Below are 19505 nucleotides of genomic sequence, written 5' to 3' on the forward strand. Positions count from 1 at the left end.
GAGAGAGTGGCATGGACATATATACACTAGCAAACGTAAAATAGCTAGCTAGTGGGAAGCAGCTGCATAGCACAGGGAGATCAGCTCGGTGCTTTGTGACCACCTAGAGGGGTGGGATAGGGAGGGTGGGTAGGAGGGAAACGCAAGAAGGAAGAGATCTGGGAACATATGTATATGTATAACTGATTCACTTTGTATAAAGCAGAAACTGACACACCATTGTAAAGCAATTATACTCCAATAAAGATGTTAAAAAAAACAAAAACTTGCTCCTTTTGCATAGCAAAATTTAATTCAGTAATCTGAGGCCACTTTCCTAATTTATCAGCTTTCCTTAACTCTCGCTGGAGAATATTTATGGTATACCCCATCGTAAAATGATCAACAATCTTATAACACATTCAACTCCATTCTCCAGGTCACTAATAAAAATACTGAATATTAAGAGTTAAAACAGACTTCTTGCAGGACTGTATTCAACATCCTTCCTCAACTTGACATAAGACTATTCATTTGACTTTCCTTGGGTAAGTCTTGTCCATTTTGGAGCAAAAATTATGTAATCCAATATTGTTTGATGTTTTTAAACTAAAAAAAATACACTATGCAAACTCTTAAACATCTACATAAAACAGATGTGTACAATAATACGATCTGTACAGAACCTTGATAAATTACCACATTTAAAATGGAGAAGAGGAATTAATTCTCCTCTTCTCTACAGAGGAATTGTAGAGTGCTTTATGGTTGCTGTGATCGGTTATCACATGAATGCCTTTTGAGGCTTAATTTCTAATGCGTAAGAGATGTTGAAAGAAATAACAATCTGTAGTAAGATTCCACATTGGCACACAAACACATGCATACATGTGAGATTTTAAAAAATCATACTAAATCTATGATGACAATTCATGTTTAGCATAAAAATAATAAAAGCTCAGTATTTCATTTTCAAGTAAAAGTACTAGCCGATTCCATACATGAGACAAAAATACCTAACGTGAATTTTTCTAACAATTCTTTTTAATATATAAAGTATTTTATGGACAATATTTCTTTTGTTTCTTTCTCTTGGAAGGCCTAGATTATGGCTAATATCTCATGACACCAAAAGTAATACTGCAACAGATATTAAAGCATTTTTTCAGCCACTTATGCTATAAAATATTAATTGCAAGCCTGTGCATGTGCTGTATATACAGGGGATTAGGTAACTGAGTTCCTGCTCAGTTCTAAATCAATAAAAGATAACATGCACAGCATCCATCATCGTTTTCTCTTCCTTTAGTACATAATAACTGCAAGTGGAAGATTTTTAAAAATATATATTTAAGCACCCGTGGAGATAACATATGCTGGAGAGGACGTAAGCAATACTTACCTAGGAAGGACAGGTTTTTCTCCAGAAGCAAGTCCCTGAGCAGAACTTCATGCTCGTGACCAATGGCACTGGGAAGTGTTAGTTAAGGAGGGTAACATAGGTAGAATTAAAGCACGCTAATACCAGGGCTATACTTTGAGACGAAATGACCAATGGAGGTAATTACAGCAAGTACCTCCTCATACAGCCCACATCTCTGAGGAGTGAGATTTCTTTACAAATCCCCTCATTTAAGTGATTCGATAGACTTTTTTCTATAATGTTTAAACGGATTTTGGCAAATAAAGATTTGTAAATGGATGTGTACTTTATCTTCTTTTGAAAAGAAATTCATTTTAAACATCCTTTATGCTACGTTAAAAATCCCTCAGTTCAATTTAGGACCATTTATTAAGCACTTACTAGGTGCAGCAAAGAATACCAACCAGCCTTTGCCCTAAAAGAGTTTCCAGTCTTACAGAGTTCCATAAATCTTCTGTGAATTCACACTTGTCACAAAGCCAGCATTTAGCAGCTCCTATTTCACTTCTAGTCTATGACTGGTGATCTTCTGTGACTTGGGAAGTCAAACAACTGACTTGTTGAGAATTATATGCACTCTGGAGGAAAGACATCCTAGTAAAGGGCTGTGGATCAGGGTGTGGGTACAGAGGCTGTTTCAAGTCTTTTTCTCGTGTGTGCAAGTTTTCACATATTATATAATGCACATAAATACATACACAGTCACATATGAATGTTTTGAGTGCTGGGACTTCCCTGGCGGTCCAGTGGTTAAGACTCCGTGCTTCCACTGCAGGCGGCACAGGTTCGACCCCTGGTAGGGGAACTAAGATCCCGCGTGCCAGGCGGCCAAAAAAAAAAAAAAGTTTTGAGCGCTACTATGAGGCAGGCACTGTATTAAGTGCTTTATGTATTCTATTTCATCCTCACAGTTATTATTATCCTTATCTTACAGATGAGAAAACCGAGGCTTAGAAAGAAATCTGCACAAGGTCATATGGCTAATGTGTGGCAGAGCAGAGGATCAGTATAAAATCTCTGCAAAGCCTGTGTCTGTGACCTCTGTCCGGCTTCTTTAAAAAATATTAAAATTGATTATGTAAAGATAATTGATATTAGTTAATATTTCTTAAATACCATATACTAAGCCTTTGTGCTAAACACTTTGGTGTATCATCTTATTTAATCTTCACAACAACCACATGAGCAAGTACCATTTTTACAGTTAACGAAAGCTAGGTTCAGGAAGGCTGAAGAACCTTCTGACAGTCTCATGGCCAGTAAGTAATGAAGTCAGGAAAGAGACTTGGAATTCTGGTCTATTTTCCAAAAGGATGAGATTGTACAAAGTGTGAAAAGCAGTGTTATCCTATTCTGGTACTTTAATTCTGTCAAAAGCATTTGGTATCATAGGTAGACCTTGCAGATATTGTGGATTCAGTTCCAGAATAAAAAAAATATCGCAGTAAAGCAAGTTACATGAATTTTTTGGTTTCCCAGTGCATATAAAAGTTACTTTTACACTATAATGTAGTCTATGAAGTGCCCAAAAGCATTATGTCCAAAAAATGCACATACCTTAATTAAAAATACTTTATTGCTAAAAGATGTTAACCATCATCTGAGCCCTCAGCGAGTCCTAATCTTTTTGCTACTGTAACATCACAGATGACGGTAACAAATATAATAGTAATGAAAAGGTTTAAAATACTGTAAGAATTACCAAAAGGTGACGCAGAGACAGGAAGTGAGCAAATGCTATGGGGAAAATGAATCCAACAGACTTGCTCGATACTGGCTTGCCACAAACCTTCAATTTGTAAAAGGCATAATATCTGCGAAGCATAATAAAGTGAAGCACAATAAAATGAGGTGTGCCTGTAATTATCTAATTCTCCATCTCACCGATGCCAACCTGGTCCTATCACTCCTTGGCTTACCAGAGACTCTTTAATTCTAATCATGCACTGCGAGAGTCCAATTTAAATGAAATAAAGCTTATATATTATTTGTAAAATTAAAAATTCTTAGAGAATTAGTCTGCTCTTTATCAACACATACAGGTGAATATCACTTAAATCTTAGAATTCAAGAGGTGAGACCACTCGTATCCACTGTCAAAACAAGCCCCAAGTCATTATCATTGTCTTTTTCCTTCTGTTGTCCCCTCCTCCCCATGCATAGGACTGCTCTTTCTTCTCACTGAAAACAAAATAAAGAAAACAAATTCTTAAATCACAAAATTTCACACATTTGCAGAGTCCATTGAAGATATCTGATGAATACCTCTCAATGGTTTCTCATTACTAAGGGCATCCCACATTTGAGAACTAAATTATTTACTTCTATTCCACATAAATGTGCTCTCACTTTTATTGTTGTAAATTATTTACATCTAAAATGTTGAATCATGAAACCAAGGTTACTGATGGTACAGAAATGAAACCCACAGCACTTCAAGCTTCCTGTACCCTTGTCTTTCCTTGCTCCTCTGTTTAGGTCTTTGTCTAATAGCTTGTCCTGAAGTCACACTTTGGAAAGTTGAGGTGGCCGGTTTCTCATGCCTTTTGTGTCCCTGAATATAACCTGTGGCAGGAAAGGTGAGTGGGCGTGGCTATGTAGGAAGAATTACAGTAGACACCAAAAGAAAAAGAAAGGACAATGACAGTTTATATACTCTTTGCTACTGTGCTTTTTCGGCGTCTTATTAACAAATGACCAATTTACTTTATTCTACTTAAACAAATGTCTACATGTAACATTTTCATAATGGAGTAAAAAGGTTTTGCACCTATTCTATTTATTAAGTGTGTGCTTTCTAATGAAATGATGCAATTTATCGAGTAAGCAATGTAAACGTTACCAAATTATCAGAACAACATACAAATAGCATTTCCACTCACATGAAAATTCAATAATTTTTACTCAGTGTGAAATAAAATAATTCCTGTTGATCAGCCTCAGAAACACCTATGCAAGTGTATTTACATTATATTAAACTGCTACTATCTCAGTGCAAAGATAAAATCAATTCTCTATGAACATCCCAGCCTGTTTTATTTTGCACGGTAAAAGCAATCACTAATTTGAAAATTTGGAAAGATATACTTCTTGATTATGCTTTGTTTGATATAAACATATATAAAATACAAGGTCTAGAAAATAAAGCTTATAAAAACAGTAATTTTATTGGCAATAGGCATAATGGAACTGTGAAATTATAATCTAGTCAGTGAATACAATTTACAGACATACATCATTATCTTTATCAACTGAAATCATGTACTACTTTAAATTCTACTGGCAATAACACAGCCAAAAAAGGAAAGTGAATGATGGCAAAAATGCAAGGAAAATACTCCAAACAGAATTTATAATGCTTCATAAGCAGAAACACTTAGACTTTCTCTATAATAATACCTATTATTGATGTATGGCAGTGACCATGGGGCAAAACTTGTAAATAACCTCACAAGCCATTTTCTTCCCCAGCAATACAGCAATCTAGCTTCCCGTAAGCATCTCAACTATTACTGAAAAACAGCCTCCTGGCATTTGCAAAGCAGTTGACTTCATACGTTAGTCCATGCATATATAATTAGATAGTTATATTTAAAGTCAATAAGTAATCCTTCAAAAGACATTATGCTTTTAAAACCTTGACTTTAAATTGATTTTTAACTATTTTATGTGCTTCAAAATTAACATGTAATTCCACCCCAGATACTCTGAGATGGTGTTAGTTGTTATATGAATGTGCTAAACTTTATCACTGTAGCAATGTGAGGTTGGCATTCCGACAGTTTCTAACACTATCATTAATTTTACACTGAAAATAGAAGTATAGTTTCACTTTGGTCTAATAAAGAGGCAAGCTTATGACAATGCTGTGATTTTTATTAATTTAAGTTAGATTGGAATAAGAAATATACAAAGGGCTATAATATATTAATATTATATATTAATAAATATAATAGATTAAGTTAGATTGGAAGAATAAATATACCAAGGGCTGTAACATAGATACTGAATATTCTTACAAGAGGGCTCTGTTAAAAGATTATTTTTCAAAGGTTAACTTTATGAAAAAAAAGAAAATGAATCTTTTTTTTTACAAAAATTTCACTGACTCCTAACAAAAAGCCTCCTTGCTGGCAATCACCGAGTCACAACTGGTCGCAATGCCACCCATGCTAACAAAACCCAGGAAGGGCATGTATGTTATATTATTAAGAAATATGAGACTCATGGACTCAGATAGATATGATTCCCATTAAAAAATTGCTAATTATTTACTTTTTGAATAAACTTTTTGAGCCAAGGACTGTCAATATCCTTAGTGTTGCCACACACGACTAAAGGTATTGATTAAAAATGTCCTCCTTCACCAAGTCTAGTTGCTGTCCACTCAAATCCTGTTTGAAGAAGCAAGCATTAACTCTAGTAATCTCAATATCTTTAATGAAGAATGACTGGACATCTGTTCTCGTAGCCTTAAATTCAGTCCAGAGGGAAAAATTAGCTTGGTTTTCTCTAAAAATGTTTATTAGGAACCCAAGCAAGGGCTCAGATTGTAATCAACATTTAAGCAATAAGAATCTACTGCCCTTTAAAATGTGATGGTCTCTGGTGGCATTTTAATCACATCATCCTTTAACTCCAGGCTCAAAATTTATTCTCAACTAAATTTGGTTCATTTTAAATAGAAATGTGTTATATTTGAAAAAATGTTCACTGGAATGGTTAGACATCCAAGACATCGTGTTACTTGCCTCATGACTCTGTACCTTTAAACTCACTGAAAACCAAGCAGTTTGAAATAAGCCAGTGACTGTGCAACTGCTGAACTGACATCTTCCCGGGGCCTATCTGATTTTTTTTTTTTTTAAGCTGTAGAAAAGAATGGTCTGCAGTGACCCTCCAGTTGATTGAATATAAAATAGAAGAGTATGAAATGTGTTTTGTGAAGCAGAACTTTATGTCAGGTTAAAGCTAGACACATCTCCTCCACTGAGTCTAAGCTCGTCAATTGTGCACCTAAAATTTTATGGGAAAGGATACTGTTTGATGCAGTCCACCAGTGGTCCATAACAGCAGTCGTTCACGATGCACTGCAGACAAATAAGAGAAGGGGTCTGGGATGAATGACTACAAAAACTGTTGCAGTTAAATAGTATCCTAAAAGCAGTAATTCCTTTTCCTAAAAAAAAAAAAAATTTTAAAGCTATCAAAAGACTGTTCAGATTTAATCACAGAAAACAAAAATTGCATCCTTTTTATTCACTATAAAAGCAAGCTATTAAAAAGTGAAATGCTCTTCTTGCAAATATTGCACTGCCATTTATGGTGCACCCTGACCTCAGTGATAGTTTATGATGACAGTAATTAAATGAGGTTTAAAATCCTTTACTCTGCTAGGCAGATAACAGCATTGCCACTGAAAATAGACAGCTGTGATTAATACCTGATAGACCTGATTTGCTAGAACTCCATCTGGAATCTGAGAAGGGTCCCGTAGCATACTATTTATAACAGACTTGGAGGCTGCAGAAGAAAAGAGATGAACTGTTAGCAGACAGTCAACATACTTTTAATACAACATGAGAAGTGACATATACCTATAAATACACAAAGCATGAAAATGAAAACGTTACTGATACTAATCATTTTTTTCCTTTTTTCAAGTCTACGGGAAGCTTTTAATTAGACCATTTTGCCAAGTTTATAAGCCACATTGCCAGATTTGAAGATGACCTAACTTTTCCAAGGTAAATTAACAAGTACAGACCTAAAGCATATGTCTCTTTGCAGATAAATTAGCTTTGGAAAAGCCCACTTGGGGGAAAAAAAAACCACAACAAAAACAATCAGAAAAGAAAATATTTACCTTTTGCAGGTAAGTATGTTATAATCAAGCATATGTATCCGGAAAGCTTAGTGAAGGCAGGTCAGATTCAAAGACTTCAATGACGTCAATAAAAAATAACTTTCAGCCGAGAAAGCATCTCTGAATTCTAAACCTTTCTGAAATAATTCTCATCAACTGCCACGAAATGTCATGTCCATTTCACAGGTAAGGAAAGTAGGTAAAACTGACAATAGAGCAAATCTCTTTTTTTTTTTTTTGCGGTACGCGGGCCTCTCACTGCTGTGGCCTCTCCCGTTGCGGAGCACAGGCTCCGGATGCGCAGGCTCAGCGGCCATGGCTCACGGGCCCAGCTGCTCCGTGGCATGTGGGATCCTCCCGGACCGGGGCACGAACCCGTGTCCCCTGCATCGGCAGGCAGATTCTCAACCACTGCGCCACCAGGGAAGCCCTGAGCGAATCTTAAATAAGGGAAAATAATATACACACACACACACACACACACACACACACACACACATTTATATTTATATATGAATTTTTGTCCCAAAACGTCTCATCACACCCAGTTGCAAATTAAATTGACCTTATCCCGGGGAACTGCAACAGAAGGGACTATGGGAGGCATCTTCTGAGGGATGCTATATCAGATCACACCCTTTGAAAAGTGAGGCAGGAGATCCTGGCCTCACTGTTTACTGTAGGCATGCAGAAGCCATGGTGGCCAGAACTCTTCTTCCTCAGCATGGGAGGAAGGCAAGTCTCTAGATGGAAGCTAAGTCAGGTGTTGCTTAGGAACCAATTCCTTCAAGTCCTCCAGTGGAATCATTCCCATTTACCAAAATAGCTTAGGGTCTGGTCCCTACAAGCACAAACTAAAATGCATACTGGATAATTATCTAGTTAAACAGAATGAACACAGACCACAGACCTACATCATTCAGGTTCTGAGAAAATTTTTGGCTTAACATATTTTTTTAGATTATGATGTTCTTTATCAAGTTCAGTACCATAAGAACACTGACAGATATGATAAATGTTAGTAAATTCTGTGGAAGGAAATAAGGAAATGACATCTTTCTCACTTAAGCATAGTAGGGAGTGCACAAAGAAAAAAATGAAGCGCAATAATTTTGATTATTTCCTATTCTTAGTTCCATAACTCCATGTTTATAGCAATGTTATATAGTTAATAGCCATTTATAAATGTGTTTGCACTGCAAGTGGAGAGGCCATATTTGGAGTCTCAGAAAAGATCAGCATCACTGGAGGAATCCTATCCAGCCCTATCCCTATACCCAGCTCTGCGACCTGGCAAATTATGGAACCTTTCAAATTCGGTGTCTTCCTCTGTAGAAAGTGATAATGTTATCTGACATGACTACCTTTAAGGGTTCTTACATGAGTCCCTAGAGAAAACAGCTACAACAGCTTTTTTGTTATTTATTTTGTTAAAGTTTAAGTAATAATAAGAAACAAATCAGGCTTAGGCATTTGCCTCATGTAAGCTTAAGTTAGACTCAATTATTTCGGAAAGACATTACCATGGATAAGTGGAACAAACATTGGAAATATGAAGCGGCAAACTGTCTTATTATAAAAGAATAGATTATTCCAACAATAGTGTTAAATAGATAGAAAAGTACCTGGTAAACTCACTCTGTTTTCCCAACTTAATTCTAAGGCCAGGCTAGTAGGAGGGGAACAAAGCAATCGCACATGCACTGGGTCACCTTCCCTGAGGGACTGCACTCTCTCTGGTCTGCCACTCAGTCACCGGATAGTAATGGCAGACACATTCCTTTGTGGTACCCATGATGCTATCAGTGTCTCAAGGGAACAAAAGCACCTTCTCCACATGCACCTGGTTATTGCTAAGTTATTACCCTGCTAACGCTCATACCCATGTGAGAAGAAGATTACTAAATGACCAGACAGTATACCCAAAAGTGCTATTCTAGGGAAAATTACTGACCTCATACCAAACTATATGCAAACTCATTGCTAAAATCATAAAACAAAGGCCCTTTTTAAAAACGAAGAGGGACAATACCCTAGTACAGAAAAAAATTAGGTCATTTATTTTATGAGGGAAGAAAGGGAAATATTAAAGAAAAAAGAAACTGATGACATCATAATTTTCCTCACAATATACATTTTAGAACAGTGTGCTTACCACAATTAAGAATCATAGCCAATAAACTTAAAAAAAATAGTTTGAATATATTGAATAGAACACTATTCAAATCAAAGGAAGCTTGCGAGAGGAAGTCAGTGATTTTAAATTGAATAGTAAAAACTATATATTGAGTCCGCGTTCATTTTAAACTCAAAAAGAGCTCTTTTCTCTTCTTGCAACCTGCCGTTTTTCAGAGCACGAGAGAAAAGTGCTAACACATAGGAACTGCAGGCCAAGGCTCCAGATGCAGGATGTGCCTGCCCTCCATGCCTGGGTCTTTGCACTCAGGCTTGAGGAGGTCTACATCTCAGATCAAGCCAGAGTGCAAGCATACATTTACACACATACTCTGAAGCTTAGGAAATGCCCAAGGGAGGGATAATAACATCAACCAGATAAGGAAAGGCAATTGGACAATCTTGGGATGGCTGGGGATAGGAACCCTCACGGAAGCCTATGCCTTTCACAGAAGCTGTCCCTAGGCCAGCCACGACATCTGTCCAATGTACATCAATCTATTTTGACCACAGGTAGACAGGAGTTTTGTTCTCCCTAACCTTTGCTAGAGGTAGTCATTCTGTTGATTTCACAATTTAACCCTGTCACTGCTTCAACTGCTGGGATTTCAACTATCTACCAAGCATGTGCAAAGCAAGAATGCATGAGTCACTTGAAGCAAGATGTACAAGAACAGGAGAGCTGGTATCTGTTAAAGCACGCTACACAGAAGACAGGCAAGAGACAATGCCTGGACTAAGGCATAATGCCTAAATAAAGATCATGATCTTTTTATTGTGGAATATTTCTAACATAAAGAAGGCAGGAGGCTAATATAATAAATATCCACGTCCCACCATTCTGATTTAGCTTCTGGATCGGCAATTAAATTAACTTTGGCTGGCCTAAGATTAATTTGTGTAAACTTTTAAATTTATCACTCTTGCTAGAGGTTGGTTTGTTTTACTAGTATTTTCAAGAAACCAAATTTGGGTTTTGCTTTCTCTCTACTGCTCCATTTCTTCAAGTTACATTGAATTTATCCTTTTGTGATCATTGTTTCCTGCTTTCTTCTTTGAGTTTGCTACACTTATCCTTTTACTAATTTACTATGTTTATTAAATACATTTTTAATCTTTTAACATACTTTTTAAGGCTATAATTTTTCCTCTAAATTCTGCTTTAGCTACATGCCATAATTTTTGTTGTCATTTATAAACATTTTGTAGTTTCCATTATGATTTAATCTTTGATTCATAAATTCTTTTAAACATTTCATTTTTTATATTTCCAATTTGATCTGATTGTGGTCAATGTATGTGATGTTTATTTTAATTTGCAAGTATGTGCTTGACTTCCTTTGTGTTTTTATATGGAACATATTTTTGTAAATGTTTTGTATATCTTAAAAATCACTGAAGTTCCTATTGAGGTACAGAGTTCAGGTATGTCTAGTATGTCAAGGTTTTTAATTGTATTATTCAAATCTTATATATTCTTATTAATATTTTCCACACTAGATATGAACTAATCTACTACTACTGTCAGTTTCTCCACATAATTCTATCAATGTTTGTTTTCTATATTAGGAGGCTATTTTGTTGGGTGTACAAACTCATTGTTTTACATATACTTCTTAGAAATTATGTCTTTTGGCATCAAGTCATAACCTTCTCAATCTCTTTTTTTGTGCTAAACATAACATTACCTAGTGGTAATACTGCTGCACCACTTTTCTTTTGGATAGTAACTGCCTGATATATCTGGTATTCCATTTCTTTACTTTAAACTTCATTTTATCATTAAGTCTTAGGCCTGACTCTTATTAATAACATTTAGCCAGATTTTCTAAAATCAAATTTGAAAATCTTTGCTTTTTAAAAACTGAGTTTAATCTACTTGCAACTGAGACATCTGGACTTATCTCTACCCTGTTGTTCTGGTAACCATTTTCTTCCCTTCTCCATTTCTCCTTTACTACCTCCTAGTTGATCAAATTTTCTTTATGCCCCCTTTCTCTCTTTATTCACTTGAATGTAATACACTTTGTATCTACTTCTTCAGTAGTCCTCTCAAAAAAATTTAAACAATATCTAATCTAATCATACCTCCTTTGTAATTCTGAGTATAAGTAATTTAGAATGCACTCACTCCAATCAGAAAGTCCCCATTCCTCATCAGCCTCCACGTTATTGTGCCTGTTATTTCTGTTCAACCATCTTGTTTGTAAACACAATTTCCTAGTTAGTCTTTGTGATGGTTAATTTTATGTGTCAACTTGATTGGGCCACAGGGTGACACATTTGGTCAAACATTATTCTAGATGTTTGTAAGGGTGTTTCTGGATGAGATTCACATTGGAATTGGTAGACTGAGTAAAGCAGATTGCCTTCCTTAATGTGGTGGGCCTCATCCAATCAGCTGAAGGACTGACTAGAACAAAAAGACTGAGTAGAAGAGAATTCTTTCTGCCTAACTGCCTTTGACTTGGGACATTGGTATTTTCCTGCCTTTAGACTAGAACTAAAATATTGGTTCCTCCTGGGTCTCAAGCCTGCAGGCCTCTGGACTGGAACTAGGCCACTGGCATTGCCTCTCCTGTGTCTCCAGCTTGCAGACTAACTGTAGATATTGGGACTTATTAGCCTCTATTATCATGTGAACCAATTTCTTATAATCAATCTCTCTCTCTCTACACACACACACACACACACACACACACACACACACACGCATGCACGCGCACAGAGTCCTACTGGTTCTGTTTCTCTGGAGAATCTTCACTTATATAGGCTCTTTCCATTTTAAAAAACATTTTTTAAACATTCAATGCTTATTTAGATTTATCAACATGTTTGTCAATTTCCTTTTTCAGCATTGCTTCTTGAATTCCACATTCTACTTTTGGATTCAATATCCAAAAATTGGATATTGTTACTAAAGCACCTCATTTATTAGTTCTTTCAGCTGGGATCACTGAGTAGTAAATCATTTAGTTCTGCCTTGTCTGAAAATATCTCTACTTATTTCTCACTCTTGAATGATAATATAGCTGGGCACAGAATCACAGGCTAAGATTCAGCCCTTTGAAGATATGATTCCATTGTTTCTTAACATCTATTACAAATAAGAACTCTACTGTCAGTCTAATGGTAGTCCTTATATAGGTAATTTGTCTTTAATTTCTAGTTGCTTTTAGATTTTTCTTTGATATTCAATAGTTACATCATTGTTCACCTGGGTATGGCTCTTTTTATTTAGCCTGCTTGGAATTAGCTATGTTTCACGAGTCTAAGGATAAATGCCTTTAACCAGTTTGAAAGAAATGAGCCATTATAGCTTTGGTCTCCATTCTCTTCCTGGAACGCTTACATTAGACATCTTTTAGGTCTTATTTTATCTCCTACCCCTATAAACTGTTTATATTTCCCTTCTCTTCATCTCTTGTGTTACACTAAAGTTACTTTCCTTAGATCCATCCTAGAATTCACTAACTTTTGTTCTAATCTAATTCTTCTAATTTTTATTTTTTTTGTATAATCCAACATTTCACTCATCTAATGAGCTTTTAACCTCAATGACAATTATTTCATTTCTAAACGTTATTTTTAAATGCGTTTTTCACACTATTTTCTATTCTTTCATTTATCCAGTTATAGTCTTCCTTTTTTTTGGCTGTGTCAGGTCTTCGTTGTGGTGTGTGGGCTTCTCTCTAGTTGCGGCATATGGGTCTTCTCTCTCTGGTTGAGCCACACGAGCTGAGTTGTTGTGGCACGTGGGGCTCAGTTGCCCTGCAGCATGTGGGATCTTAGTTCCCCAACCAGGGACTGAACCCACATCCCCTTCATTGGAAGGAGGATTCTTTACCACTGGACTATCAGGGAAGTCCCTATAGTCTTTCTTTTTATTCAATCAGCTTATATATTAATTTTAGTTTATAAATGTCATCTTATAGATTAAATTTATAGTGACTTCACTTTCTCATCTCTAGTCCATAGTATACGATTTCTCTACCTATCTATCTATCTACCTGCCTACCTACTTACCTATCTTCCCTATGGTGGTAGTTTCCTTACTTGCTTTGTAAATTTTTACTGTTAGCTTATTTTCAGAAAGAATTGTTTGACTTGCGCTGCGGAAATAACCATGACAAAGTAGTTTTATGTATATTTTTGCAGAGACTAGTTTTATTGTTAATTTCTTAGCTCAGGTTTCCTACAGTAAGTAAGAATGCAAATCTGAACCTATACCCACAAATGGTGCTGACCTATTTCTAATTTCTCTCTCCTCTCCTAATACTCCACAACCCAAGTCCATATACAGTAAGCAAGCTTCCTTACATTTTCTCTAGGCACATGGAGTATCCTACTCCTTTTTTTCATGGTTTGGGCTATTTGTAGAAGCTCAATTCCAGCTCCTGGCTGCACATCTTTCCCTATGGGGTGTTAAAAATCCCAGCCCCAGCCTTTTATGTCTACATCTAAAGCTAAAAATTCTTACGGACCTACACAGTGTGAGGCCCTGTTCACCACTCTGAATATATGTTCACCACTCTGAATATACATTCTGTCTCCATTTCTTGTAACTAGAGATTGAATTCCTTTGTTTGAACTTGATTATGTATTTTTTTTTTTTTTTTTTTTTTTTTTTTTTTTGGCGGTACGCGGGCCTCTCACTGCTGTGGCCTCTCCCGTTGCGAAGCACAGGCTCCGGACGCGCAGCCTCAGCGGCCATGGCTTACGGGCCCAGCCGCTCTGCGGCATGTGGGTTCTTCCCGGACCAGGGCACGAACCCGTATCCCCTAGCATCGACAGGCGAACTCTCAACCACTGCGCCACCAGGGAAGCCCTGATTATGTATTTTAAAAGATTTTTTTTTGTTGTTTATTTGGTCTATCATTTCTATGTCTTTGTCATGGAAACGTAGCCCATCCACAAAAACTCCCTCTGTTATGTTGCTAAAGTTTTTGGAAACCCTTTAATAAGAAGTCCAAGGGAAAGCTTGTTTCTTTGTTAATTTTTTTTTTTTTTTGCAGTTAAACTTATATAAATATATAAAGAAAAAAGTCCTCCCATGAAGTTGGAGCCCCAAACAATAGCGAGAGGGGCAGGTGGCAAATATGCAGGTAGGTTGGAGAATGGAACCACCTAAATCACCCGTGAAATCCTCTCTGCTGCATGGTGTCTGGCTAGGCCAGGGAAATGGGAGAATGGTCATTGGTGGCTAGGAAATAAATCGTTCCCCTGACCCCTCCAAAGGCAGCTACCATGTCACAGGCCAAAGCACTGTGCTAATCAACAGGCTTGGGAAACAAAACAGCTTGTTTCTGCGGGTTTGAGAATCAATGCCACTGGCTTCTCAAATACAGACCCATATTTTTTTTGGTGGAGGGGATTGGTGGCTTTAAACACCGATTTCCTAACATGCTCATTATTTGGCAAGTTGGGCTGGACTCAATGGAGACAGCTTCTCTTTGTGTGGCGTTAACTGGAGTGGATTATCTGGGTGCTGGAGGATTCACTTTCTTGACGACTCACTCACAGGTCTGGCAAATCTGTGCTTGCTGTGAGGTCAGCTATAACTGTGGGAGAGGGGCCTCGGTTTTTCTCCATTTGGACCTCTCTGAGGTCTGCCTGAACTTCCCCTTGAATTGACGGGTAGGTTCCAAGAGCAAGCATCCCAAGGGAGCCAGGCAGAAGTTTACGGCTTCTTAGGACCTAGCCTCAGATATCATACAACAAGACCATAATTTTTTTTTACATCTTCCTCAAAAAAAGAGGAAAAACATGCCTTCTAAAGGAAAGGTAAACTTGCAAAGCTATGCACTATAATGGTTTCAAATGGAGAGGCAGCACGGAACAGTGGTTATGCGCTGAGTCTAGAATCAGATAGACCTGGTTTGAGGCCTGGCCCTTCCACCTGCTAGCTGTGTCATATCAACAAGTTAATTAATCTCTGTGACCTTCAGTTCCCTCATCAGTAAAAGAGCATTAACACTGGTGCTTATTTTGTAGGGTTGTTGTGAAGATGAAATAAAATAACACGCAAAAAGCACTAACGTGCTGTTTGAGACCTGGGATGTTACAGTTGTTAGGCTGTTGCCTTGGCCGGTGTTAGACTACAGTGTGGCCTGCTTTTTGCCTCCCAAAATCATTTGTTACTTTTTACGGTCCAGAGGGTAAAAGAAAGAAAAACTTCATGAGGTATAAATGAAGTCAGGAGCCTGCTCTTACCATGCACATGTTGCCACGGCCTTGGAGAGACAGCAGAAGTGAGTCTATTCAACAGGCAAAAGGCGTCAATGCCAGAATTTCCCTCTTTACACCCCTCCCCTGCCGCGCCCCCTTGTGGGATTCAGCGTGTGCAGTGCACAATCCGGAATCAAACCTGTTCTCTGGAAAGAACCTGGTAGAAGTCCTTTCTACCTCCGTGTGTGTTAAGCTGAATGTGTTGTCGCTGCATGAGGGGTTTGTATTTTAAGTCTTGCCTATAACCATAGAAGAGAGAGATTTTTTTCCTCTCCAGCTAAGGGCATTTCAAACACCAGCAATCAAGCGAGTAGCAACTCTGCCCAAATCATTAACATCACACCCACTTTTATAACTCTTCCTTTCCTTAGCGTAAGCTAAGTGGCCAGCTACTGCGGAAAGGAACGGAGGCAAACAAGCAGGTGAATCGTCTTCACTCTTAAGGGCCCTGGAGGTCCTGCCTACTGCAAAGAGTGCCATCTGCCTAGGTTACACCTGGACTGAAACAAAGACAAGACCATATATACATGGGACCTCTAATCCGATGTCACAAATGGATTTAAGCATGATAAGTGAGCCAGCATGGGGCTGACTATACACTGGATAGCAGCAGTCAGGAGTGAAAACAAGACGAAGTGAGGGATGGATGATACAGGGATAAAGATGAGACGGGTCATCTGGAAGGAAAATTCAAGTGCAGACAGCACAGTGTTGTTAGAACCTGGTTCTCCCTCCATTGAAAAAACAAAGGAAAAAACCCAACAATCCCTGCAGCTGAAAAGCTGGATGGGGAAGACAGCTGCTCCCAAAACACACCAGGAGTTCTGCTTCTTCACGTGACTGCTCCAGAGGCTGAGCTCCAGAATGGCAAAGCCTAAAATTTAATCTACGATTAAATTTTAAGCTAGAATTTAATCTCTTCTTCAAGTGCTGGTTTAAGGCTTTTGGATATCAAGGTCATGAAGGTCTCAAGTTACATCTCCATGGAGCTGGCCTGCCAGTGTCTTTTCTGGACAATTTCAATATCGCCAGTGGCCTACAGGAGCCTACTTTCTCTTACAGTTGGAACCACTCCTCTGGAGAATTCCAGGCAGCTCGCTAGCTCTCCTGTAGCACAGGAGTGATCTCTAAAGCAGTCTGATCCCATTTGACAATCTGAATAAGAAATATCTTTTAACATTAGGGAACCCTATAGGGACAAATTATAATTTTGCTCTCTAACTAGCACATAATTGTGTAAGAGATAACTTGAACTAGAGTCATCAAAAAAGTATTATATAAGGACAAGAGGAAGGTGTCTCCAAAGCATGAATATTCACACTGATCAGATTCTTGTCTCAGGCAACTTGCAGCTCTACAGCCATCCTACACCATCAACTCTTATTCAACGAACAAACATTCAACAGAAATTTATTCAGCATGTGGTTAATGCCAAGTACATATTTAATTCCACCCCAGACTCCATCGTCCAAATCTGGAATGTTCTTTTGAATCTTTCCGTTGGCCAAAACTTCAAAGCTCAGTTCAATTCTCACCTCCTCCAGTAAAGTTTTCCCTTAATTCTTCTTGTTCTCCTCTCCCTCATATGGTGAGGTGGAGTGAACTCATTGCTACCGATCATTTGGCACTTTATTAAATATTACTTTGTCACCTGTTGACAGAAGATTGATCAGGATGCTAAAACTTGAAACCATGATAGCCCAAAGAAAACAAAATCTGAAGGAAAAAAATAATGCTTGGCACAGTACGGAAAAAAGATATCATACTTCCTCAATGCTATCTTTACATATCTGAGGGTTTTTACATGGAGGATTAGCAAATCCCGTGGTCACACCAAGAAGATGAGAAATAATTCTTATAAGTTTATTACTGGTGCCGGAGCTACAAGGTTTCAGATTGCATTGTGGCCCTATGTTTGGTCTACGTCAATCTTTCTTCACCTCTTTTTAGTTTGTTTCATTATGGCCGCCTCAGGACACTTTCAGACGTTTTTTTCTTAACTGCTCCCCAATGAAATTTTAATGCCGCAGATATACTTGATATCTGGCTATGCCATATCACCATCTTTGAGAATGCATGGCTCACAAAGACAACTAAGGAACTGCTTGTGTCAGGATACTTGACAAGCTGCCTAAAAGCAAAAATATTTCTCAGCTATCACCTCAAAGTCGCTCTGCACAAATAGCTACTCAATAAATTGCTGACCAAATTATTAGTGAACTACTCAAAATCCAATTCCCTACTGTTACAGCCATTTTTAGGTATTAAAATGGATTTGACTTAATTTGAGCTTTTATTATTTCAGATGAGTAGGCTTTTTAAAAAACTGTTTTCAGAAAATGTAGACTAAGAGGCTATAGGACACAATGGGTCTTTAGATAAGTGCTGACAACATCTAATGCCATGTCTCCCAAAGAGAAGAGGGCTTAACACTGGCATAGGAGAAGTGACTTTACTAGGACACAAAATAATTGTTTGAACAGCTATACGTTATTTTAACAAGTACTTTCTATTTATGGCAAGAAAGCCCAGTTTATTATTTAACGTGGCATTATAAATTTCCCTTTGAAAATATAATTAAATAAATGACATTTAAAAAATATCAGGTAGATATAGCGTATTTATTATTAGCACGTGTGGTACACTACGTGGATATGGTAAAACTGTAAATGTACCCAAATTTCTAATTTCAGAAACACTATACAAAGTCAGCTGAGCATTCAGGAAGGCGGGGTTACTCAGCCTACCCTATAACAAGTGTCCACTTCTGAAAAGGAATAACAGTCAACATTTACTGAGTGTTTACTGTGTACCAGGCACCACTCTAAACCCTAATTCGATGAACTCTCAGTATGTACTCACCAGGTGGCTATCCTCACCTTAGATATGAAGAAACTGAGGCATGGGGAATTTACGTAATTTGCCCGAAGTCCCACTCCTAGTTAGTGGTGGAGCCATGATATGAACTTACTAGCCAGTTGGGCTCATAATTACCTGGCTATTCTCCAGCACTATTCCCATGGTACTCAAAAGTAATGTGAAATGTTCCAGATTGAGGCATCATATTTATAAGAATTGACCTCAGGTTTTCCTCCCTCCTAGATGTCCCTCCAATTCAAATATTGGCAATTAACGTTGCAAGACACTTAGTGCTCCAGGTAGAGCAAATATAGGGCCACATAATGAAGCTGAGCTCTTCTGTCTAAGCTGAGCTCTCCTGTCTTACTGGGGCCCTGCATGTCAGATGACATTGAGAGTTGAGTCACAGGTAAAGAGAAGACTCCAACTCAAGGTCAGGGGAGAAAGTTAATGGCAGCAGAGACCTGCCAAAATTTGCTGAGGTAGCTAGAAAATCTGGCAAGATCACAAGTGTCTTATGTTATATAAAGAAAGAGAAATGGATGCTCTTAAAGGTGATACTGCAGGTGGTATGACCGAGTTTGTAGTGGTCAATGAGACAGGGATAAGTCTCTGCTTTGCAAGTTGATGACTTCAAGAAGCCTTTCTAATAATTCCCTCTGGTAGCCTGCTCATTTGTATCTCCCGTGTTTCCCTTTGCTGGCAAAGACCCATACCACACCATCGTGTCTGCCGCAGTGCATAATTAGAAAGCGGTTAATTCTAAGTCATTAAAAGTGTTGCCCAGGATTGGAAAGATTCATGGAAAGGGAGATGGTATTCAGGCATGGACCTGTGCTCTTTTTTGGCAGGCTCCCTAATCTAATGGGAAAAGAACAAACTAAACGTTAGATTTCTTAAATTTTAGGAGAAGGGTCAATGGGGAAGTAGAGATGGAATTTCAAGGTAAGTTAGACAATATGAAAATTCACACAC

The 19505-nt window shown here is 37.8% G+C and overlaps 1 protein-coding gene across 3 annotated transcripts in view; it reads right to left on the bottom strand.

Annotated features, from left to right (window-relative positions):
- CDIN1 (CDAN1 interacting nuclease 1) overlaps nt 1-19505 on the bottom strand; it is a 226770-nt gene that overhangs the window by 123087 nt on the left and 84178 nt on the right. For all 3 annotated transcript variants that reach the window (XR_003001457.1, XR_003001456.1, XM_024732632.1), the window contains exons 6-8: nt 6846-6925; nt 6443-6492; nt 1382-1449 (exon numbers count right to left, since the gene is read on the bottom strand). Coding sequence is in view for 1 of the 3 variants with exons in the window: in XM_024732632.1 (XP_024588400.1) it covers nt 1382-1449; nt 6443-6492; nt 6846-6925 (198 nt within the window). In the remaining 2 variants the exon portion in view is untranslated. The remainder of the gene's footprint in view (nt 1-1381; nt 1450-6442; nt 6493-6845; nt 6926-19505) is intronic.

This window comes from Neophocaena asiaeorientalis, unplaced genomic scaffold, assembly GCF_003031525.2.
Source record: "Neophocaena asiaeorientalis asiaeorientalis breed wild unplaced genomic scaffold, Neophocaena_asiaeorientalis_V1.1 scaffold119, whole genome shotgun sequence".
NCBI classification, from domain to species: Eukaryota; Metazoa; Chordata; class Mammalia; order Artiodactyla; family Phocoenidae; genus Neophocaena; species Neophocaena asiaeorientalis.